The 24,222-nt window shown below is 53.5% G+C and overlaps 1 protein-coding gene across 1 annotated transcript in view; it reads right to left on the bottom strand.

Moving 5' to 3' along the window:
* RYR1 (ryanodine receptor 1) overlaps positions 1-24,222 on the bottom strand; it is a 110,091-nt gene that overhangs the window by 38,684 nt on the left and 47,185 nt on the right. Inside the window, exons 37-70 of the mRNA XM_044434928.1 lie at positions 23,947-24,147; positions 22,948-23,059; positions 21,800-21,949; positions 20,732-21,005; positions 20,446-20,560; positions 19,816-19,948; positions 18,817-18,911; positions 17,823-17,958; positions 16,889-17,075; positions 15,930-16,041; positions 15,569-15,689; positions 14,890-15,059; positions 13,690-13,910; positions 13,213-13,303; positions 12,955-13,095; positions 12,115-12,278; positions 11,538-11,616; positions 11,335-11,424; positions 10,625-10,765; positions 9,803-9,877; positions 9,270-9,345; positions 9,042-9,165; positions 7,848-7,963; positions 7,400-7,467; positions 7,111-7,232; positions 5,654-5,703; positions 5,327-5,387; positions 4,238-4,476; positions 3,509-3,590; positions 3,016-3,146; positions 2,293-2,607; positions 1,416-1,656; positions 1,151-1,238; positions 683-775 (exon numbers count right to left, since the gene is read on the bottom strand). Coding sequence (XP_044290863.1) covers positions 683-775; positions 1,151-1,238; positions 1,416-1,656; positions 2,293-2,607; positions 3,016-3,146; positions 3,509-3,590; positions 4,238-4,476; positions 5,327-5,387; positions 5,654-5,703; positions 7,111-7,232; positions 7,400-7,467; positions 7,848-7,963; positions 9,042-9,165; positions 9,270-9,345; positions 9,803-9,877; positions 10,625-10,765; positions 11,335-11,424; positions 11,538-11,616; positions 12,115-12,278; positions 12,955-13,095; positions 13,213-13,303; positions 13,690-13,910; positions 14,890-15,059; positions 15,569-15,689; positions 15,930-16,041; positions 16,889-17,075; positions 17,823-17,958; positions 18,817-18,911; positions 19,816-19,948; positions 20,446-20,560; positions 20,732-21,005; positions 21,800-21,949; positions 22,948-23,059; positions 23,947-24,147 — 4,614 coding nt within the window. The remainder of the gene's footprint in view (positions 1-682; positions 776-1,150; positions 1,239-1,415; positions 1,657-2,292; positions 2,608-3,015; positions 3,147-3,508; positions 3,591-4,237; positions 4,477-5,326; positions 5,388-5,653; positions 5,704-7,110; positions 7,233-7,399; positions 7,468-7,847; positions 7,964-9,041; positions 9,166-9,269; positions 9,346-9,802; positions 9,878-10,624; positions 10,766-11,334; positions 11,425-11,537; positions 11,617-12,114; positions 12,279-12,954; positions 13,096-13,212; positions 13,304-13,689; positions 13,911-14,889; positions 15,060-15,568; positions 15,690-15,929; positions 16,042-16,888; positions 17,076-17,822; positions 17,959-18,816; positions 18,912-19,815; positions 19,949-20,445; positions 20,561-20,731; positions 21,006-21,799; positions 21,950-22,947; positions 23,060-23,946; positions 24,148-24,222) is intronic.

The raw sequence follows: 24,222 nt of genomic DNA, 5'->3' as shown, positions 1-24,222 counted from the left end.
TACAACATGATAAAATACATTGAAATACAATAGTACATAATAAATTACCATTAAATATAAAAATACAAAAAATACATTGATTTACAAATATAAAATTAAAATTATCAGTATAAAATGAACTGCTCTTCCCAGCCAGTTACCCCCACGGCTAAGGGGGCAGGATGACAGCCGCTCTCAGAGGCAGCCGGTAACACTGCCTGCCACAGAGCACCTGACATGGCTGAAGGAGGAAGTGTTGGGTGGAAAGCATCTGGCTCTTGCAGCCCAGCTCAGACTGGGTGTACCTCCAAGGCGCTGGAGGAATCCCACAAGGAAAGGGTACCAATCATGACACTTAAACATTTCCACGGGGCCTTCTTGCTCAAAGCATTGCACAGACCGTAACTCAGGGAATCCACTCAACCCCACACGACTGACCAGCATTACAACAGCCATGTCAGATCTTTGGAGAAGGAAAAACAGAGACTCAGACATCCGGGCCTGCCTAGGGGAATCCACACTTAAGCCATGTGGACATTTGCGCTGTGGACTGTCCGTCTCACAGTTTAAGTTCTTCCCCGCAGGGCTTATCAGTACTCGTGGTAGAAGCAAAGCCCAAGGCTGTGGCTTGATGAGCAATGTTCTGGCTCCGGGCAGGGGAAGACCCAGGCCAGAGCCCAAGACCCCCAGGTGCTTCTCTCACCTTCGACATTTTGCTCTTGCTGTCCGCCGTCAGGAAGGACATGTTGTTGATTTCATTCTGCACCACGAAGTTCTGCTCTTCTCGTTTGAAGTTCTACGGAATGGAAAAGAAACCAAGCAATCGCACATGTGCTTTGCAGGGGTGTGGTGGTGGAAGTGCTGAGAGGATTTGGACGCATCCCGCTGGTCTAAACGAGAAGGGGGCTGTCGCACCTACTTGGGGCCCAAACAGACAGCCATGAAAAAGGATAACCTCTCCCTCTTTGCAGTTTCCAGTTTCCCCCAGAAGCTTCCCATTCAGAATATGACCAAGGACACTTTGCCCGATGGGTGATTCCTGGGATCCTTTGTGAAGCACTGGAAACACGGAGAAGAGCTGGGCAGCAATGCGAGGAAGTCCAGCCAAGTTGACCACTCCTCCGTGGGCACCCACACAACCAAAAAGCAATGTGCCCAAAGGCTCACTCACGTGCGATTTGGACCAGTAGATGAACACCTCCCCAACCATCCGGAAGAGCTCCTCAGCATCCGAGTTTGGTTCTGTCAACCACTTGGCCCTGCAGGTGCAAAGGGAACTGCCAGGAGGGGCCTGGGGGACCCCCATTCCCTGTCCCAGACACTGTGATTGGCCAAGGAGAATGCCCCTGGGGACCACACACCCTGGAAAGCACCACAATTTAGTTCCACGCCCACACTGCACGTGCAATACGCCCACCTTAGGAAAACCGCAGTACCTGTTGTTGTCGACGTATCGGATGAGCAGGGGGTAGAGGGCATAGAGGTCCCGACAGAGCACTGAGAACTCATCTCGGATCAGCAGCTCAGCATCCTCTGACTCCGTCTTCGCCTCCAACCGCAGCTGCTCCTCCTCCGCCACCACCTTCCCGGAGCGCTTCTTCAGCTTCTCCATAGTGGGGATGAAGTGGGAGCGAAGCAGTTCCGGCTTGGCCTTGCTGACGATAGGCTGGGCAAAGACTGCACGGAAAAGAACCAAGGGGAGGCCTCCAGCACCGCTGCCGCCACTCCACCTTTTCTCAGAGTCTTTGAAAGGTCTTGGGAATAGCCTGGCTGCCCAGTTATTCAGACCATGGAAACTGTAATGCCTACGCCTAGATACTTGTGGTTCTAGCCACGAAATATTAGACGCCTGCTCTGTGAAACTAGAAGTGATTTCTCCGGCCTCTGGGACATTGCCTGAGGCTGCACTGGACACAGAAGATCCTTAGGCAAGGAAATTCTATATGGATGTGCCCATGTTTCCCAGGAATTCTCACGGTTCCTTGGATTCTCTTTACGAGTGTGGCCAAGGGCCCCGGTGCGCTCGGAGGCCTAGCTTGGGCATCCCACTGAACACAGCCATGCTGAGCGGCAGCTGATGGTACAACAGGCTCAAACCACAGATGTGGGCAGATAGCCAGGCTCCCCCCCTGCATGGCTCTGCCTTGCCACTGGCAGCTTTCCGTTTGACACTGGCAGTTCAGGCCGTGCCCCCTCCACTCTGCTTAGCTCCACTCTCCTACCACCAGCATCCCTCTGCGGCTGGATCAGGGCCCTCCTCCACAGGAAGAGGCGCCCCAGGCCCAGCGCTCCCCGGATCCTCGACCCTTATACCTGCCAGCCGCTTCATCCACGAAGCCTCGTCTATGCCCAGGTTGTTGACGATGATCTTCAGGATGTTGCCCAGCAAGGTGTTGAGGTGGTCAGAGGTGACCTCGGTGCACCAGGGACCTTGGGCGTGGGTCTCCGGGCCCCGCTCCCACCAGCGGGGCAGGTAGTTGCAAAGCATCGGCAAGGTGACCTCAATCACGTGGGGCATCTCCGTGTAGCGGGCCCCCGACTCAGCCAGCCCGCTGATGTCTTTCATGAGCCGCTCCAGGACTGGTATGTCTGGGCACATCTCCTCCACGCAGTTCGGCAGGCCTAGGACTGGGACACAAAGTGGGGGGGGGCAGGGAGCCCTTGGAATGCGATCCTGGGAGGCGTCAGTGAACGCACCCCCAGCGCAGGGATGCCCAGGGCAGGCCGCCCCTCCTGCCCTTGATTTTCTTAAATGAACGATTTCTTAGTGGCAGCGGGACCCCTGCAAAGTGTGTGCGGAAGTGAGCGGACAGACGGGCTACGCCCCGCGCCCCAGTGTCTGTTACTGAGTAAGAATACTGGGACACATTAAAACACCCCACCCGTGTCTGAAGGGAAGTGCCTGGAGAGGCCACGGAGGAGGACAAGAAGGGGCAGGGAGCGGCCTAAGTGGGGCTGCATGCCGAGCGTGGCCAAGTCGCACGGCAAACGGGGGGGCCCTGGCCCGCCCGCCCCCCTCCCACTGCTGCCACTCACTGGCTCGCTCCCTCGGTGACTTGGTGGTGTAGACGGAGTAGGGGTTGTACTCATTGATATGGGGCTCCAGGAAGGCCACGGGCATCGCTGCCGCCAGCCGGGCCAGGCACTCCCCAAGTTGTGGGCGCTGCCTGCAGAGGACAGACACAAGATCCAGGTGAGCAGTGCCCAGGAGACACGCTCCGTGGAAAGGTTTTATTCTTCTGGTTGAAACCAACAGGGACGATCGACCGGCAAGTGCGCCAAAGCTCAGATGGCACGTGACACGTTTTCAAAAAGAAGGTTTTCATTCGCTGGTCGGGATGTGTGACGCTGCCGTGGTGAAGCTTTGCTCACCCCATGAGGGCTGGGGACCTGCAAGGAGCTCTTTCAGACCTACACCCGCAATTGTCCCCACTGTGTGAGCTTCACTAACAGGCAGCGTTCGCCCCGGGGCCGCCTTCCCAGCCGCACGCCCCCCTTGCCAACCAGCTGCTCGGGCCCTTGGGCTCACCTCTCCACGTAGGGATTCTTGGTTGTGCCCAAGGAATAGATGCTGCAGAGCGTTCGGTAGCAGGACACCTGCACGTCATCCACTGGGCACACGCGCGCGAGACACAGAGAGAGAAAGGTTCACGTCCAGAAAGACACAGTCACTCCTTCCCAGAGCCCTTGGCCGTCGGTCAGACGCGGCCCTCTGGTCCCTGCCATTTCCTGCTGGCACTTCACCTCGGAAGGGCAGCGATTTTGGATCTGCTTCCCCCAACTGGCTGTGAAGCCTCCTACCCACCCTCTCCTCCCATCGCTTTCTTTGTGGTGGCGCCCCACTTACGGAATGCGCTCCCCAGAGAGGTCCGCCTGGTGCCATCATTATGTTTTTCGGCGCCAGGCCAAGACCTTTTTATTTCAATGATATTTTAATAATTATTAATATTATTTATATATTGGTTTTAAATTTTTTAGCCAGGATGAATCCAGATTTTATATGTACTCATCTGTACGATTGTTTATTTATGATGCTGGAAGCCGTCCCGAGGCTTATGCGAATGGGACGGCATACCAAAATTCCAGATAAATAAATAGATCTGCCCTCGATCAGGAAGGCCGGGCAGCGCTCCCAGCGGTGGGCTTGAAGGGGCCTCCACGACCCATTCAGGACTTGCCTGTGTGGCTAACGGCGGCCAAGGTCGAGGCCGGCCGGGACCCGGGGCTCCTCCCACCCGCGTGCCCCCGCAGTGCTCACAGATGACGTCGTCGCCAAACTGGTGCTGTGCAATGTGCTCGAAGAGGGAGGTGAGCACAGGCAGGAGGGCCACCGTGGTGTAGGTGATGTTCTGGCCCACCCCCTTGACCTGGGTGCGGGACTGAGACACCTTGCCCAGCTTAAGGTTCTCCACCATCTTCTCGATGTCGTCAGAGGCTCCTTCAAAGAAAGAGCGCAGCCCTGCCTTCACAATCTCCGGGCCGGACTTCATCACTGTCCTGAAAAGAGAAAGGTAAAAAAGGCAAGCGCAGGTCAGACACCTGCAAGCAGCTGGAACCATCCATTGGGTGGGGGTCCGACTTTTGAGGAACTAAAAAGTTCCCGAATGGATTATTACTTTTTGATTAAAGACACCAGCTTAGAAGAAGCTTCCCCCTTCTCTGATCAGGTTCATACAGTTCTGCAGGACTCATTATTTTTCACAAGGAACAACTGTGAAGGCTTTTGAGACTTCCTCTGATCTCTACAGCGCAGTCTTGCGGCTGCTACTCTGCGCCCAGACTGCCGCGAGACTCTTTGGAGCTCCCGCTGTGAGGCTGGAAAACGGCTACAACCTCGCGGCGGTGCTCAAGGAGCCCTTGCAGGCAGAGAGGAAAGAGCAGCATTTAACGCATCCCCAAGCGCACAAGCGTGATTTTGGAGATGGCGTTAGGGGCCATTCCGGGGCTCGGGGAGGGGAAAGAGCAGGCAGGTGCAACCAGGATGTGAGATGTCTGGGTGGCACTTCGGTCTCCTTCCCTCCCGCTCTGGAGATCCTCAATTGGACAGCCCAAATAAGAAGCGACCACAGTCCTTCTACCCTCCGCATGATGTCTATAATCTTCAAAGCGATACATGGGAACAATCTGATTGGACTTTACCCTTGAACATTAATGAAGACAGGGCCACGAATTCTCCATCTGGGAGGATTTCATGGACATGGAGCCACTACCAAAAAGGTCCTGCCCTTGCCATTCTGATGCCGGTATCAAACACAGGAGAGGAAGTGATCTGGGCATACTCATCAGAATAGCTCTCCTCTGCAGGCAGCAGGAGATCATTTGGAAGAGACTGAGCAAGGCGTCTTACCTGGCATCCAAAGAGCGAGCAAGGATATGCAGGCAGTTAACCACAGCCGCGGCATCGGTGCCTGGAGGGCGACAGAACATCTTTGTTTAAGGGCCGGGTTAGGAAACAAGGCATGGGGGCACTGGACGAGAGAAATACAGCATCGCACTCGGAAGGCAAGCCACAGGAAAGGTCGCACAGGGTGAGGGAAGAAGGATGCGGAGCCAGTTGGTGGCACCCCGAAGCCCCACCCGAAGAATGCCAGGGAAAAGGGATGGAGAGCAGAGGAACGAAAAATGCGGAGGTTCCCGCCCTACTGGAACAGAGCAGAGGAGGAGAGCTGCTTACCAAAGAGGGAGACCCGGTGTCTGACCAGGGCTGCCAGTTTGCAGAAAAGGCTGAAGGGTGGAAAAGAGAGGCAGAGAGAGAAAATGAAGGAGACTGTTGGAAGACGTACATACAGCAGGACAGAGGGAACAGGCAGCTAAGCTGCTGGGAGAGAATGGCACGTGTGATTTCTCCCTCTTCCATTCACACACATAAGACCAAGAGAAAGACTGAAGGCCCACCAGGAGAGAGCGCCTGCAAGAAAAAGACTCATCCGCTTACAAACTGTCAACGGAACTCCATTTACAGACACTAAGGACTGCTTTGCACATAAATTCCTCAAATGTGCTGAGTGTCAGGAACACAGGCTCATGTATGCAAATATATGCAGTCTGAAAAGAATTTTGGGAGAGTGAACTGCCAAGCAGATTATCTGGCTTTCAATCGGTTTTCAAAATTCTGAATGTATAGCCTGGTAATCTGACAGTTCCTCCCTTTCACCCTCATAGTACCCTCCATCATGAGTTCTGTTGGAGTTAATGGTTAAATATAGTATTCGGGTGTAGAAATTATTATTAGGATTTGACTCATAGGTTATTACTGCACAGGGTCTCCATTCCTGCCAAATAATTAATACACAAAAATGGGATACTTTCCAAAACTGGCATCTCCCAAAGTCCCAGATTGCAATGGAGAGATTTGTGCCTGAAACTCAAAAAAGCCCAACCCTGTGAAGCTTTAAGGTGCCATCGTATCCGGAAAAAGTCCTACAATTCCCTGTGTCCCCGAGCCATTGTGTCCTACACCGATGCTCAAGTTCAAGGCCGTGGTTTCCTTTATGGATTCAATTCATCCCATATTTGGTCTTCCTGTTTGTCTTTTGCTTCAACCGCCCCTAACATGATTCTCTCCTCCAGGGAGTCTTGCCTTCCCACGATGTGTCCCAAGTACTGCATCCTCAGTTGTGTCGTTTTTGCTCCTAGGGAAAGCTCTGGCTTGACTTGATCTAGGACCCCCTTGTCTGTCCTCCTGTCACTCCTGGGCATGCACAAAGCTCTCCTCCAGCCCCATGTTTCGAACACATGCTTCTTTGTCCTGTCTGCTTTCTTCACTATCCAGCTTTCAAACCCACAGATTTTGACTGGGAATAAAATAATGTGGACCATCTTGACCTCGCACGTGACAATTTCCTCTGGGTTCTTCACTGCCACTTTTCCAAGTCTCCACCTTCTTCAAATTTCTTGGCTACAGTCTCCCTTTGATGGATGACTGAGCTGAGATATGTGAGATCTTTCAGAATAGGTACATGTGTATAATCAACACATTTGCAAGTTTGTCTTCTTTTGCTGTCCAGACTTCATTGGTTAAGGTGCATATTTAAGATGTACTTGGAAAATTTAGTGTGTGAGCTGACGGGCACGTGCGTGAGCGCACACGCGCCGCACAGCCAGGCCTTTCAGGGATGCTCTGGTCCTCACCTTGTGATCATCTCCTTCTCCTTGTTGGAGGCATGGCCCCCACTGCCCAAGACTTTGGCCGGCGTGGACAAGAAGTAAAGACAGTGGTTGGTGAAGTACTGGTTGATCAGGGGCAGCAGGATCTGAAAAGAGGCAAAGGGTTACAGGGCCGAAAAGGCCCATGAGTCCCAAGTCCTGCTCGCTAACACCCACCTGGGGCCAAGTCTGCGCTTTGCTGTACAGAATTTAGGGACACTCTGCGGCTGGGTCCTGTCCGAGCCGGTGCCAAACCCCAGACAGAGAAACTAACCTTGGCAAAGAACTTGATCTCTTGTTCATGGGGAGATTTCTCCACCCGTCCGCTGCTCACCACGGCCTCTGCGTTGGAAAGAGTCCCAGTGAGCCCACCGAGCAGCGTGAGGAATGGGTGACTCGCACTTCCATCCACCCGCACTGCCTTCTCTCCCCTGCTGCAGTGCCCGGGCAATTAAACGGGCCTGCACTCAAGGATCAGCTGGCCTCAAAAGAGAATCCAGAACCAGCTCAAATTTCCTGACCCTATTAGACAGCGAAATCTCGAACTCTTTTCCTCAAACCAGAAGGGAACCCCTGAATTCCAGCTTGACTGGGTGCTCTCGAACAAGGCACCGCTCCTCTCCCAAATGGGTCACACAGAGGGTGTGAGTCCGAACTGCAGCACAGCTCATGACGGGTTTCTAAGACAGCTTTTGTGAAGCAAATAACAGCAGCTCTTTTACCCAGGTGGGCAATGAACTCCTGAGAGATGTCCATCCATTTCAGCAGCTGCTGCAGGAACCCATAAGCAAAGCGTTTCTCGATGGATGACGTGTCCAGTTCCATGTCCTTCAATCCCCTGTGAAAAATGGCAAGGCGAGCAAGGGCAACGTAGTAGGAAGACAGGTCTGGGCAGGCAAACGGCGGCGGGCAGCCTTTCAGGGGCCACAGGCACATCTGGCCATTTCTCAAATGGTTTTGGGCATTGTCGCAAAATGACTGCCCTGGGAAGTGGGGCAAATAACCTGAAGAGCCTGCGGACACGGCAGGAACGGGGTCTGGATTCCAACACACTGAACAACTCTTTTGAACTCAGAGTTTTCAGCTCTGGCAGAAATTCAATTATCCCAGCTGCCAGCCACAAAACGAGTTCATTAAGGAAAAAAAGGTGGGGAGGATAAGCAACTTGATAGGTGATAAGTCACCTGTCCGAGGGCAAACTGCTGCCAGCAGGTACCACAGGACCTATCCCTGCCTTCAGGGCACTGCCAGAGATGCTGAGTGCTCAAACCGGGCAAGGGACGACACAGAATACATAGGAGCACTGCAAGATCCTTCCAGACCTTCCCCTCCAAGGCTGTTTCGAAATAAGGGCCATTTTCAATGAAATTTCAATGAAATCCTAGTCATTCAGCAGGCATAAGGTGCTTCCAGGCAAAAGGATGCTTGCACTGTTGTGTTGCTATTCCATCTTTTCCTAAACTGACTTTCAGCAGCTTGAAAAATGACTGAAAAATCGACAGAATAGCACAGACAGGCGAAAAATGGAAGATGACGCAATTTGGCCCCCTGCCCACCCCCACGTATTTGAGCACACTCAGTACAGTCATGTGAAAGCAACAGGCCAAGCCTGATCAGGAAGGCCCCGTGGCATCCGCCCAGGGAACCCCAGGAGCTGTAGTTATGTGAGAAGGAAGCCTCTCCAATTAGGGTCCCCCGGTCCGAATGGAACGTGGTTCCCATCCCACCTCCTCAGGCTCGGCCTGGGATTGGCAGGCAATTCATTCCCTTTCAAGGATGGGGATGCCCAGGTCTTTCCCCAGGTGTGTGGCATGTGGCACAGAGCAGGTGGGTACCACGACCCATGAAGAACACCTGCTCCGCGTCCACACCTGTCCACACGCCCCAGGGCACTCTGCATCTCCTGTCGGGCTCACCTTGTCACCGCATAGCCATTAAGCTGCAGGAATTTGAGCAGCTCTTGAGCCTTTTCTCGGTCGCGTGCCTTCTCCTTGGCCGTGAGTGTATCGTAAGGCACCAGCAGAGGATGGGTGCCACCCCCTTGGGGAGGGAGAAGAAGGAAGAGGCAGCATGAAGCCTGAGAGGGGTTGTGCGAGAGCAGCAGCACGTTGTGAGGGAGGGGCAGAGAAGGATGGAAGAATCACCTTTGGCTTCCAGCTCTAGTTTTTTCTTGCGCCCCCAGGTGTTGTGATAATTCTCAGCCAACTGCTCTGCCATGGCCTGTGCAGAAGACCAGTGGATGGGTGGAAAATAAGGTCAAAAGTGTCTAAGAACCAGACAGCCAAGTTTCTAACTCTCATGGCAGAAGAGACAAACAATCATGAAAATAAGCAAGGATTCTGAACATTGTCAGAAACAAAGAAAGAACTATGTGAAAGGCCATGTTAAAATCGGTGCAGAACCTGACACAGAAGCAGGGGAAGTTCAAAGTCTTGAACTTCATTCGCTCTGACACAGTCCATTTTGCCTGTTCATTTCCCTCTTTCCCCTACTGCCCAAAGTCAAAAAGTACATCCTCCCTACATTTCAGAAGTGCAATACTGTTGTGAAAAGATGCAGTGTTTCACGAAACACATATCCTCTATTTGGGACATTTCTTCTGATGGCAGCTTGTGCATCTTCTGCTTGCAAAGCGACAGGCAGGCCGTGCCCGCAGCTCCTTTTTGCGCCAACTTACCTGCAGTTCCCTGGAAAGGGTCACTCCAGACAGGTCTATGGGCTGGGGGTTGTAGCCATGGCTGGGGTCATAGGTCTAAGGAAGAACCAAAAACAGACTTTCAAACCGGCCTCATGCCTCCTAATGCACATGGAGTCAGATTCCTTAGAAAGCCGACCGGTTCCACAGCTTTTCATGAGTTTGCCCTCGATTCCTTCCCAGAGCTGCATGAAGAAATTAAGTGCTTGGCTTCAGACGGGCCCTGCCCCCTCTAAGCTATCAAGCCACTCTCTTTTTGGCACTGGAGGCACTCACTGGAAGCCCCAGGCTCTGGTTTCCAGCTCTTGCTTGACTATTTCCTTCTCTGACGACTTCAGATCAGCACCAACAACAAAAACCGAGAGCAGAAAAGAACCAGAGAGCAGAAAAGAATGAGCAGAAAAACAGAGCATGGGGTAAGAGATGGAATGTGCAACCCAGTGCGTGCTTAGGCAGAAAAAGGCCTACGGTTCCTAGTAGGCTGGGAGCTGTGGCTCTTTTTTCTGCCCGAGCATGCACGGCACGGCACGGCACTCGTAAAACATGGAACGGTTTTAAGAGCCTGCCTGAAACAGGACAAAGAAGCAAACTACACAGAAACACCTGCTGGCTGTTTTCCCACCAGCTGCTTTTCCGTTGCACAAGGAAAGATTTTGCAAGTGTGTACATGCATGTGGAACCCGCCTCCGTGGGCGTGTGGAGTGGCTGGGGTGGAGTGGCTGGGGTGGGCACAGAGGCCACGCTGAAGAACCGGAGTTCCCATTCCAAACATTCTTTTCCCCACAAGAGCAGCTTGGAACAAACCTGGGCGGACTGCGAGATCTTGCGAGTCTTTTTCTTCTCCGTCTTCTCTTCTTCACCTTCACGTGCCTTCTCAATAGTCCACTCCCAAGCAATCATGGCCTTCAGGGATTCCTTGATAGGCCACCGGTAAATTTCCTTGTCCTAGAGGAGCAAGAACAGGAAGCTGAATGATGGGTGGAGAAGGGCAGGAAGCAGACTTCAGATGAAGACCGAGACGGGGTGCTCAGGGACACACTGGGAGTGGTCCATCCCGTTTCAAACAACACAGTCCAGTTTAAGTCCAGTTAAGTCCAGTTTGAGGGGGCTCTCTATCAGGATACTCCAATGGCCTGTTAAGCGTGCAATAGAACTTGCTGAGGTTTTTTTTGCCACAGAAATGATGCTGCAAAAGGGAATTCAATGTATATCTCCTAATTAGAAAGGGTCAAAACATCCCTTGGAACCCGCTGGATTTAGACATCGGATTGGGCTGAAATATAAAGGATTGACTTGCAAAACAAGACTGCATATTACTGCCTTAAAATGTTTTTTCAAGAAGGCTCAAGTTTTCATTTGTCAAGAGCCAATTCTGAAAAATGCATTTCAGATTTTAGTCCGACAGAGCTGTTAAATTTCAGGTTTAGTGGCCTTTGCTTCCTACACGCAGCTGGATGTGGAGAACTGGGCAGCAGTCCTCTGACGTATGGGGTAGGCTGCGGTACGCACATTACCTTTTCCGAGAACGTTTTGTAGGGCCGCAACATGGGGCTTGTCTTGGCCTCCTCGTCGACTGTCTCCCCAAAGGACCAGTTATTCTGGATCTGCAGTTAAGAGATGATGAACACGCGTATCTGCTCCAAGCCGAACCACGAAGGGACACCTGGAGCCACGTGGCAGTTACACCGACCGGCGCAGCGGGACAAGTGCTCCCTACCTTGTCGAAGGCCCACTTCTCATGAGTGTACTCGGCATACTTGTTGATAAAGGAGTCCAGCTTCTCAGGAATGATCACACTGTTCGAAAGAAGAAAGGGCGTTTAGAGTCTGGGCGCCAGCGGGCACAACAGCCGGGGCCCTGCTCTGCCACAGCAGCAAACGGACGCAGGAATCTGTCTTTAAGCCTCGTGCTAGACTTTAAATTTTAGGGTTTTCCACTGCAAATCCCCAGGATTTCTCCTATGTAAGGTCGCTTTCCTGCTATGGTCTGAAACAAGAAAAGATGGGGGCCCTGGACAGTACAAAGACGGCCAGAAAGGTGTCAGATCTGGGTAAGGATTAAGAGGCACTACAACAAAGCTGTGCGTAATTTCCCCCACACTATCTGTGTGCATCACCTCTCCGATTATCCTAAGAACACCGGCTTCCCCATTTTTTCCTTAGAAAGGAAGTTTCTAGCCCTTTCCCCTTCCTCTCACGGAAGGACTCCAGGCCTGCCCTTGGTGACGACTTCATGAGCACACGCATTTGGCCTGGATTTGAGGAGCCACGTCTCTTCCTGCAGCCTTCACTCACTTAAGCGTTTCCACTGGCTTGGGGTCGAAGTTGCCCTCGGCGTCCACGGAAGCCTTCTTCTCGGTCTTGGAGGAGTAGCTGGCGTCCACATAGTCAGGGGGGATGGCGCCCGCGATGGCACACAGGCAGGGCATGGCAAGCTTGTACAGGTCAGGGTCAAATTTCTGGACGTCATGAAGGAAACACACAGGGAAGAGGGAGAAAAGAAACTCAGAGAGACAAAGCAAGCCCATTCGGCCCCCAAATGCTGACAATATTCTAGCTTTCCCCCCAGCCCCATATTTAGCAGCGACAGGCTGAAATCTGGGAACTGGGGGCCAGCGCCTCAGCATCAATGCCCTGTCTTCCAGCCACTCACCAACTGGTATCCTATTCCCAGCTCATCCCAGTTACCCTGCATCAGGAATGGAGAGCCTCCCATGCATAGGCCTGAGGCAACATGGGCCCTGGGGTTTCCCCACCCAGTTGGCTAGCTTCCCCTGCTCTTAACTCCAATCAGCAAAGAGATAAGACAGATTGCAAACACAATTAAGCTTGAAATAATCTGCATCAAATCAAGCTGTTGAGAACATGGAAGCTGTCACACTGAAGTTTAGCCCTGCGTAGACTTGCTTAGAACTCAGGTCTGCTTTCCAAGTCTGAAAGCTATTACAGTAAGGTCTACTCCTGAGTAACTTATGTAGCATTTTCGTACACTTGGTGGGAAAATGTCCGAATTGATAGGAATTGCATGTCTCTGGCCTCACTCATTGGTGGATTGCAGCCCCTGAGACCCTTCCCAAATTGGTTTTCAGCCCTACCCCTGCCATACCTGACAGCAAAGGTAGGTGCATGCCTCACCTTGTGGGACAAGGACTCAAAGATGCCCCAGAAGAGCTTGCGGGTCAGGTGGAGCTCTTCCTCAGAGGTGACTCCATAGTTAGCCCAGCCAGTGGGAAGGCAGTAATACTTCCAGCAACGCTCATAATGATTGGTCAGGAGCTGGACAAGTCGAGGGAAGATAGAAAGAATCATAGCTAGTGAGAGAGCACCCTTTCAAGAGCATCGCTTCTATCCTCCAAAAAGTCTGCCGTGCTCCAGCCCACACAGGGTGCTCACCTTGAGCGACATCTTTGAAAATTCGTTGAGGATGGGCACATCAAACACCAGCCGGCGCAGGAGGTGCTGGAGCATGGAGGGCCGGATGTACCTGCAAGAGCGGCACACAGAAAATGAGCAGCAAGGCCCAAGAAAGGAAGAGCTGCGGTGGCTGCGATAGCGCACGCTGAGGAGGAAGGGCCTGAATGCTGAGGGCAGTTTTCTCTTATTCATTAAGGGGACTTCTCTATTTTTCAACTGGGAGGCTGGCAGGGCAGCAGAGTGAAGGGCTGCCCTCCATCCCCACCTTGAGTTGGGTTTAAGAGCAGTTTCGTGCTTTGGAGCTCCAGCTGGGCCACCTGTCATTCAGTTCCACCCTTCTGAAAACAAGTGCTTCACGACAGGTGGTGTGTGCCAGTTTTGCGAATGGCCACTGCGTGAGAGCACCAAACAGACCCCCCAAAAGCGGGGGGGGTCCCTCCGGGTCTCCCCCCATACCTGCACAGGGCCATGAGGCACTCCTCGATGACGTCCCGCTGCGCCTTGGTGAGGGAGCGCCCGCGGGAGAGCCGGTAGATGGTGTGCAGCATGGAGTCCACCATGATGGCCCGGTGCTCAGTGCCCGCGAAGAGCGGCGCACACTTGGTGATGAGCGGCAGCACGGCCAGGCACAGGTAGCGGTTCAAGGCCAGCGCCATCTCCGTGGTGCTGAAGGCCGCCTGCGGTGGAAGGAGCGGGCGGCGGGGTTAGGAAGGGAAGGGGCCTTTGGGAGGGAAGGTGCGGCCAGGGCCTTTGGTCCCATGCACATCTGGACTGGAGTAGTTTTCAGCTCAGCTTTGTCTTTGATGAGTATAGAGAACTCCCAGGAATCACTTCCAGGCACCCCCCCGCTCCACCCCCAATCAAAGAATCATGAAGAGCGAGCGAGAAGAATCCCATGGTCCTTTGTCAACTTCAGACTTCTGTTCGGACTGGCAGAGCAGCTCCGCCTGGCCTTGGTCTGAGACCGTTTCAAGCAGGAAGAGAGAAAGCAGCTCAGCCCAGGGCTCTTGTTCAGCTGTGCCTTGGACTGGACGGCACCGGAGTGTCTTGATCGGAAGGAATTCGATATGGCCAGGCAAGAGAGAATGTGCACTAAATCGTGGCTTTCTAGCTATTGTGCCCATGCCCAACGAAGTCTGTATCTTTGGAACCAAGCAAGCAACAAAGCAACACATTCTCAAAGTAATGACTCCAGATGGGAAAATACCGCCAGGAGGGGTAGCAGGATAGACAGGAGGAGGGGAATGTCCCTAGCATAGTTGAGCAGAGAGGGTGGAATCCCAGCTCCATCCCTGGCAGTTAAAAAGGCTCAAACTGCAGAGACGAGAAAGTCCCTTCTCCACCTTAGAACCTGGAAAGCCACTTCCAGACAGAACAAGACATCCTAGGCTCCAAAAAGAGATAGTCCGACATGATATAAAAGCAGCTGCGTACGTTCCTAGGATCAGGCCACTGCAGTGGGTGTTTCTCAGTACAAAGTGACTCACAGCGCCCCTCCCACAGGTGGGCCTCCCATCCAAGTCCTCCCCCAGCAACGTCCCTGAACGAGGAAGGATATTCCACATCCCATCCCCCGCACCCCTCAGTCCATCATTTGGGCTGGAGAAACGATGCGAGGCCCTTCCCCCGGGCCCTGTTCCCCCCGGGCCCGCTCACCGTGTCCAGCGAGGCCGCTGCCCTCATGTCAGGCAAGAATCCGACCTCCAGCACGTCAAGCAGGAAGTCCTGGTTGTCGATGCCGTAGACCCGGTCAAGGAACAACACCATGGGGGCCTTGTGATCGGGCACGAAGCTCGCAGACATCTTGGGCTCGATGACGCTGCCATCTATGACAAGCAGTGGGAGACCCTAAGCAGCAGCAGGGGAGTTGGACCCCAAGAAAAAATTCCTTTCTGAGATGCTCTTGGGAGGCGCATTCCAGGCGGGCATGGTTGAAAGGAGAGAGGGCAGCAAAGCCATGTGGAGGGGGCCAAAATACTAGCACATTTCGACCTGACATTTTAGCTGCTGGTATCCCAGCCTTTTCCAAGTGGGGAACAAACAGCTCAAAGGCCGGCAAACTTTGCTGGGGCAACGAGTGGGCCAGATCGGGCCTGAGGTTCCACACCCAGGCTGTGTCGCGGAGAAGTGCAACTTTAGGAGCAGCTAAAGTGGACACGGGTGCAAAGCCAGGCTTCCTGAAGCCAGCTTGGGGGCAGCGGGCAGGGAGGAAGAGAGGCAGAGGAAGGAGCAGTAGGTGCAGAGGCAAGGGTCACTGAGGCCTAGAAAAAGGGTTTTGCAGGACAAGCAGTTAGATCTCCTGGGATTCCGTCTTGGGCCAACCCGGTCACCTGACCTTTGCCGAATGAAGGAATCTGCAGCGGGAGGCTGATGACGCCAACCAGGTCCTCAATGGGCACCAAGGATCGCAAGATGGCCCTGATCCGGAGGGCTTCGCCTTTTCCGGCCTGGATGAGCTGTTGAGATAGAAGGCAAGGTCTAAGGAGTGAACAGACTGGGTAACTGCCAGATCCAACCTCAGCATGAGAAGAGAGGAAGCCAGAGGCGAGCGCCACCTGCGGGCTGTTCCGGAGGGTGGGTGGGATCAGTGCTGGGTGTGATGCACCGGATGCTCAGATCATGCAGGGGCTTTCAGTCGGGGGGGGGGGTTATCCCTGGGTTGAGGACGGTGAGGGGAGTGTTGGGGGGGTGCTTACATGCATCTCGGGGGCACAACGCCCCAGCAAATCGATGAGGGCAGCATAGAAGGACATGATCGCATTGCCCAAGTGCACCCGGTTCTCCTCGTGTGTTTCCTCTCCCCCAAACCTGGGAGAGAGAGAGAGAAGGGAGAGAGGGAGGTGCAAGCATCAGCCACCCATGCAGCGGAGGTGGGGGGGGGGCAAAATAATGGTGTCTGTCCCAAAAATAGGGGCTGGAGATAGGGGTGGACTCATGTCGGGAAGTGCGTGTGAAGATGCAGCTGGTCACAACAATCACAGTGCGGAAGGGTGAGCACGGCCGTCTGCTCACAATATTGTGCCACCGTCCAAATATCCAAATCCTCAGCTTGCTTTGTTCTCTTTTTAAAAAAGGCACCAGGTTCCCAGCATTCAGGGAGGTGGAGGGGGAAAGAGAGGAGAGGTGGGGAGGGAAGGGGAGGGGGGCAGGCAGTTTCCGCTTTAGGCCCAGGCCAGGGACTTAATCTGAGGCTGGGCTCTCATTTTTTCAGTGCTGCAGCTCAGCCCTGAAGTGGATGAAGCAAGTGCCAAAAGGAAGAACTTGCAGCAAGGGAGCCGGAGGGATGCCAAGCAAGGGTCTGCCCAGGACTCGGGAGGAGGAACTGCCACGGGGCCAGAAGGCAGCTCCCTGATGGCGGCAGAAAGCTGCGGCCGGCTGGGCAAGGCTCCCAGTCCCCCCACAGCCTGCAAGAGCTTCTGGGTCAGACCCGTTTCCTACTCTGAACAAGAAAGGCTTCTGCTCCTGCTGGCCCCATGGCGCAGACCATGTTTGTCCTCGCTCCAAGCCCCCTCACAATTTAACAGGAGCTGGACTGGATACCCTCTGGCTCAAGGCCAGGGTCTTTTGGGGGTTGCTTCCTGCCCAGCAACATCACGCAGTGGGCTTGCTCTCCCCACAACCGTGCACAGCGCCCACGCCCTTCCTCTGCACGCACAGCTCCCGACGGCGGTCTTTCTTGACGGTAGGCCCATCCCGGGCCGGATCCTGGGAGATCTGGATGGCCTCCTCTATTGCCGCCAACAGCCCGTTGCCACCCTCACCCCGTAGGGCAGGGCCAAAGCACTCAGGACGCCGGATCAGCAACCTCACAACCACGTTGGCGTTCTCTTCTACGCTCTCACCTGTGGAAAGAGCGAATAGGGCAGGATCAGGGAGACAAAGGAAGTGACTGCATGAGCCAGGATGCAAAAATGTGTATACCAAGAAGGAAAATAAGTACAAGCTAGGAAGCAGAAGGAATGTGGGCCAGAGAAGAGGGCTGGTGGAGGAAGTGCCACTCGGGCTTGGTATATTTTTGCCCCAGAAGCGCAAAACCTGCTATTTTGCTCATGTATGCTTTAATTTGCTTTCTCAGACTAAGGATTGTGGTTCTCATGGTTGTGATACAAAGCTTAGATGTTGCAAACAGTGTGCTCAGCACCATCTCCGAATCCGGATGAGGTCTGGGGCAGGCTTCCAAAAGGGCGAGAGAGAGGACACAGACCTGTTGCGCTAGTCTGAATCCCTTGATGAGGCTGATTTTGACCCCTGGCCAGCTAGTAGACAGCCAGGAATCTAGGTCCTTATGAGCAACCGCCATCCCATTCATAAATCCTTTTCGAGGGCCCCAAAACCAACTGTATGCCTGCCTGATGGTTTTTGCTGCACTCTACCCCCCTGTATCCAGCTTTTGCAACACCTCCTGGAAAGGTGCCATCTTGGACATAAAGATGCCAAAGGAAGAGAGAAAAAATACAATTAGCCCCCTTCTGCACTGAGGGGGCACTGTAGGAAAAGCTTTCCTTTGCCCTTCTCAGCTCGGCATAATCTGTGCCGCGACAACAATTCTAATACTCCCATAATGAGACTCCATGCATTGCCTGTCTTACCGTTGACAAAGACAGTGAAGCGCAGGAAGTCCAGGTAGCGCTCGCCCCCGCAGGGGTTCCAGCCGATGTCCGGGTACCCCTTGGAGAGCAGCATGGAGCAGCTCTGAAGGCCAGCCCCGGCCAGGTAGGTCACCACCTGCGGAGGCAAGGAGAGCGCGCTCGTCAAAACCTCAGCTTCAGTCAGTTTCTAGCCATGTGACCCTAGCAAAGAAGTCGCACCCATGGCTGGAATAATCTGCTATCGCAGACTTTCAAAAAGTTTCTCCACTCACAACTGGTGCTAAGGTACAATTGCAAGCTGGTGGTGCCAATTGCAATGGAGGCGGCCTGTGACTGCCAGGGTGGCATTCTTTAAAATCAAACGGCAACAGATATTGGTTGCCCGGGGCATCATTTACACGGTCTGCTCTGGCTTACTGGCATTCGGGAAGGAAGAGGTAGAAGGTGGTTGCTGGGCAACCACACAGGGGCCGGCACCCCTCCTTGCTACAAGGACCAAAGACCGCCTGGACTGCAGCCCCCCGTTTTGACCGCAGGGAGCAGCTGAGGCACACGGAAGCCATGCTGGCTCTACGTTTCTGCGGCACTTGGGCCATGCACCCTCACTGGGCCCCTGCCACCATCTTCCCACCTTCGCCATCATCAGCCACTCTTGCTCCTCCTCCCTTTTCTCTTCAAGGGCACAAAAACAAGGGGGGTGTGAGCAAGTGGGGTGCAATGGGGAGGAGGAGCAGTTCCAGGGGGCCCTTGTCCCTTGCACCCTCCTGGGACGGGGGCCTTCGACAGAGGCCCAACCATGCCTAGCCTTGAAGCCAGTCCTGAAGAAGACCAGGGAACAGTAGCATGAGTCGGGAGGGGAAGGAGGAGGGAGAGGTGGAGCCCCAGAGGGAGTGCCCGCTGGCCCCACCAGGGGCACCAAAAGGCCCGAGGCTGCTCCTCAGCCCCAGCTTCCCACCCACACCACATTCGGCCACCTTCCCGCCAAGCAGACTACCTTCTCCAGGTCTTGCTCCTGCAGAGCCAGGGCCAGCTCGTTGTTGTCAATGACAGACGCAGCGGCCACGTCCAAGGGGGTGGATCCACGCATGCCTAGAGGAGCCAGGCAAACGGTACGCAGGCAAAATTAAATGCGGGAGGGAGAGAACACATTAATTTTACAGAAGTGGCTTTAAAGGTTGGTCTTCTTTAGCGGCTTGGACTTTTTTTAGGCTAAAAACTCCGCCAAAGTATTTTTGATAGCCACAAGTCAAAATTTCAGAGTGCTTAGCACAAGGACACCCATGAAAACGAAGGAGCACCTTTCACCTGTATGGGGACAACATCTCAATCCCCCTGCTGAAAGGCTCACAAGATCCCACCTTCTTCCCCCATGGTGCTCATACCCATTTCTGGTATCCCACTGTCAACCATAGCCAAAAAGGGTTGGCAGGTATTTGAAATAATACTGAATAACTGGCCAACCTGGTTCCCAGAGGCAAAAGCAGGTTGCCCCCATGAGTAGGCACCAGCCTTTCAAACTGCCTTCTGCTCTCTCTTTCTGGCTCTGCACTGGCACATCTGTTTTTGCTCTCTCAAATTTTTCAGTGCAACATACGTCAGTCTATGGCAGGGCTGCAGCTAATCTGACCTTTTGGCATTCCCTCGAAGGCCACACTCCCCCTCCCTGGTTCCCTCCCTTGTTCTCCCAACCACCGTTTGCCCGGTGGTCTCCCGGCTTTTGCACTCCACACCCCCGGTTCGAAACAGGTTGACATGCTGGCTGAAAGAACGGGTGGCCACCCCTTTTGCCTTCGGGCCCGCCTCGCGTTGCCTTCAGCCTTGCCCAAGACCTCGAAGGAAGCCCCTTGAGAACATCTCTGACATGCAGTGAGGCCCTTGGACTGAAAGAGATCCAACCGCGCTGACCTGAGGAAGGCCAGCGAGTGCTGCAGGTATCAGTCCCCTCTGCAGAGCGATCCTCCCCACCCTGCCCCAGAGCGAGCCCGGAGCTCACCCAGCCCAATGCCGCTGTTCTCCAGCAGGTAGCTGAGATGGTCGAACATGGAGCGCTGGTTCTGGCGGCTGATGCGGCAGAAGTAGCACAGGAAGCGGCAGCAGTTGGTCACCATCTTGGGGAAGCGGATCTCCTGTTTGGGCACAAGAGAGCTTCCTGGGTGCCTTTGCTGAGACTGGCTGAGGCCGCAGCCCCTCACCCTGTGCGCTCACTCACGGCTCCATGTGTAAGTTGTGAGGACCCTCCTGGATGAGCAAGAGCCCTGGAACTTGGCGTGCCTGTTCTCCAGGACATCTGAATTGCTAGGAGAAATTGGGAACTGCACTTCAGCAGCAACAAAACTGTCCCCAAAAACAGAGGACTCAAAATTGGCCGAGGGACTTCCACGCTACACAGAAAGCTGGATTGGATATATACTAAGGTCAAGAGACAGTACTTACTAAAAGAAGTTTAACGTGGAAACAGAAGTGGTGAAGGAAGACAAAAATTGTATTGCAAAATAGTTAATAACTAGGCCGTCCAGAAAGCTGGTATTTGATGTACCCATAGTCCAACGGGTTTACACACGGGGCCCCAGTAGTGGCCCCAAATATGGCCCCGTGTTGCCGGGGAAAGGCCGCGTGTCCTTACCTTGGAATCCCCTCCGCCCAGCACATTCACCATCACCTCCATGACGGTCTCGTGCATGCCCAGGGCCCTCATCAAGTTGGGGTGCTGGTAGAAAACTTTGTTGTTCATAATATTGCTGCCAAGGAGAAACACAGGCATGAAAATCCCTCTCAGAGGACGTAACATGTGATGCACTGCTGGTGCCCAGAGAAGGCCCTCCCCTGAGCATCCTAAAAGCCAGACAAGCTCATTCCACCTCGAGGTGGAATCCTGGGAAGCAGCTTCCCCGTGGGATGGAGGCACGCACCCAATACTCTGAATCATCAGGTTCTCCTCTTCAAGCCCCATCTGGACGATGAGCAGTGAACGGATCTGGCCCAGGCACTCCAGCAGGCTCATAGTGTCGTCCACGGAGTTGGCGTTGATGGTGTAGGCCTTCGGCAGGGCACGGAGTAACTCGCCGAGGCCGTCGTACTGCCTGTGGAGAAGGCTGAACATGACCCGGACCAGCTCTGGGCTCTGGATGAAGGACTCTTGGGCCCAGTGAACCATGGTGTGAGAGATCAGCTCCTGCAGAGTGCCTGTGTGTGGAGCGGGAGAAAAGGGGTCTGCTGGAGAGCCACTTACAGAGCAAGCAAGACAGCGCAAGACGTGGAATCAGAAGGGAAGGTTATTTCGGTATATTTCTGTGAGGCACGGACTGGCTACTGTAGGCAGCAGGTTGCTGGACTGGATGGATCCCACTCTGGTCCAGTCCCGCAGGGCTCACAGGAACCCCACGGGACTTTTGCCTACCAATATGAATCACTCTCTCTCACACACACACACACACACCAGCCTTCCCCAGCCTGGTGCTCTCCAAGCATAGTGTCCTACAGCTCCTGGCACGGTCTGAGTGTGCTTGTGTGGGGCTGCCCTTTGTTGTGCTTAGCACAGGAGGGTGCGGAGCCTTCCCCGAATGCTGTGGCCCTCCAGAAGCTGTTGGACTCCCGCCCCATAACCCCCAGGCAAAATGGCCTATGGCCAAAACAGGAGCTGCAGTCCAGCAACCTTTGGAGGGGCCACGGGGTCTCCAGCTGTGCCCCATCGTTTCAACCAGGGGGATTTTAAAACACACGGTAAGGCCGCCTTCTGTTCTTTCCCAAACCCCACTGGTCTGTCTGCCCCTTGGTCTGGGGCAGGAGCACTGCCAGTCAAGTTGCTGTGTCCTGGCAGCATCAAGCCACCTCTGATGAGGAGCTTTGGACAATATTTCTGGTCAGGCTGTGGGAACTTAAGTAACGAGTAGCTGCCCGACCTGCACGATGTCTCTTAATTCTCACCAAAGAGGCCCTTAATCGCGGATTCCTCTTCCAGGCACTTCAGCTTCACTTACTGGGCTTTGGCTTGTCTTCCGGAGGCTGTTCCTCTTCCAGGTCCGCCTTCTTCTTGCGGAGGCTCACCACCTTCTCCACCAGGTTCATCAACCGCCGGCGGAAGGATGTATCTTCCTCCTCCTCCTCCTCCTCACCCTCTGACTGGATACCTGTTGGAGAACGTGCAGAAACAATGAGTGTGCGCATCACGAGCAAGCGAGACCAGATATCCAAGGGGGTCTTTAGGCACAAGCGTACTTGAGCCCATGTTGCGCACATACAGAATTTGGTACGTGGCGCACCATGGAGCCAAAGAAAAACGTGGAAAGGGGTGCTTTGCACTGCACGAAGGAAGCCGAGTCAGGCTTCCATTTGTGAGGGGGCAGAGTAGCCGTTCCCAGCCTGGCACTCGAGATGTGTGTTAGACTACAACTCTCACAATTCTCAGCCAACATCTGAGGACCCCAGGTTGGGGGAAGGCTGGGGCAGGGTCTGCCTGGCTCTGCTCAGCTGCCCATCCCTCTTCACAGATAGCAGAAGTACATTCAGTTGTGTAGAAGGAGCAAAATCTAAGCAATGGTGCCTGATGAGTTCCATAAGCAGTTCCCAGAATTTTTTCCTGCGGGGAATTGAACTATAAAATTCTAGCACAAAATGTATATAAATTTGGCACAGCAAACACCAAATCTTGGCATTACAGTAAGACTAGATCAAGCATAATGGATATTAGTTCCACGCTATTCTTCCAGTGCATGTTCTGGCTTTGGGTGCTCTGAGGCAACACACTATCAGCACAATAAAATAAGGTGACAGTAATGCTGCTCTCCACCATCCAGTCCTTAGTAAAGTGCTGTTCTATATCTTAAGCAGAATCAGATAGTAGCTGGCCTGTACCACTGCGAACTGTGGGAGGACTTGAAGACTAATATTTTTAATGCTTCGCCCACATAAAGAATTCCCTCATCTAGTCAGAGAGTCCATCAAGGGAAGGGCCATGCTCAGTTTCTACATATGGGGACACACACACACTGTTCGAAAACAAGAACATTCAAAATGTGACCATCTCCCCTCCCACCTGCAGTCTGAAGTGGCATGATCCATCTACCACCTCATTCTGTGTAACGTGTGCCTTGGATCTCAGGATGCGTGACGGGAACATGCGCCTTACCACAGTGTGACAGCAAGTCTGTGTGGAACTCCAGCAGCTCATCACGGATCTCGTCCGGTACCGGGCAGTCCTCTTCGTCAGCACCATTCTTAAACTGTAGCAGCATGTTAATCTGTTGTGAAGGGGAGACAGAATTTAGGATGGATGGATGGATGGATGGATGGATGGATACAGGCTGCAAACTCTGGAGCCCCTGAGCAGAGCTTCTGTTCTGTATTCAGTCCAGCACTTAGCTGGCATTATTTGCTGAATACTTGTTAAGTATTACTTATTCGAAGTATTTTTATGCTGTTCCCAAGCCAAAAAGGCTCTCAGAGAGGTTTAGATATAATAAATTCAAAACTTAATTGCAGCTTTAGAATTGGAAAAGCTGCAACACACAAGCAAAAAGAGAATGGGAGGGAAGAATGGAAAAAAATATTTCAGTAGAGCTGGAAGAACAGAGAGTTAGAAGAGAAGTGGGGCTATTCCATTACTTCTGCCGAGAAACCAGGTTCCTTGGGGTCTGCCAAACTGTCATCGAGTGGCAGCCTTTCCAGAGGCTACCGGAAGTGCTGCCATTGCTCCATTTCTTTGTAAGCTGCTCTAGAAGACTCCTTTGACTTAAAAGCAAAGTACAAATGCTTCACATCAATAATCGATAAGCAATGTTCCAGAATTCTCTGTAACGTGCAATGGTTCTGTGGCTGACGATGTGATGAGCAATTACCTCAAGGCAGAAAATCAGAAGCAGCTACTGTGAAACCTGAACTAGTGTAAAGGGCTTCTGTTCTCACCCAGAAACCGGAAAAGGAGTAGGGAGACAGCTTGGCTTACTGTCCACACTCACACAGAGCTTTCCTCAGTGTTCTGAAAGAATATTGGCCTTTAAAATTCGAGCACTAGAAAAAGTGGGGATTTTCCGTTGGCTGTGCCCCCCCCTAGTCCACGCTTTCCAGTCGGTAGTCTCATGCTCCCGTGCTCCCCCACCTCTCCTGCCCCCTCTGCCCCACCCAGCACCTGCTCCTGTGGAGGGGATCGGAACTCCCGAGTGCGCCGGGCCGTCTCAGCAGCGGACATGGTGAAGGCCTGCATCAGGGTGCTGTAGCGCTGGCGCTGGTTGATCTGCATCCTGTCCACATAGCGCTCAGAAAAGGCGATGATGGCTTCCACGCGGTGCTGCAGCTCACGATCGCAGAAGAACTGCAGCAGATTGCACATCTAGGGGGAGAGAAAGCGGGGGGGGGGAGCGTAGTTATTGCTGGGTAAGAGCAACCAGAAGGAAAGGGGCGATTC

Source organism: Varanus komodoensis, unplaced genomic scaffold (genome assembly GCF_004798865.1).
Source record: "Varanus komodoensis strain SLA01 unplaced genomic scaffold, ASM479886v1 scaffold29_1, whole genome shotgun sequence".
NCBI classification, from domain to species: Eukaryota; Metazoa; Chordata; class Lepidosauria; order Squamata; family Varanidae; genus Varanus; species Varanus komodoensis.
Note: the sequence above shows the minus strand (reverse complement) of the source record. Positions and strands in the feature narration are given on the sequence as shown.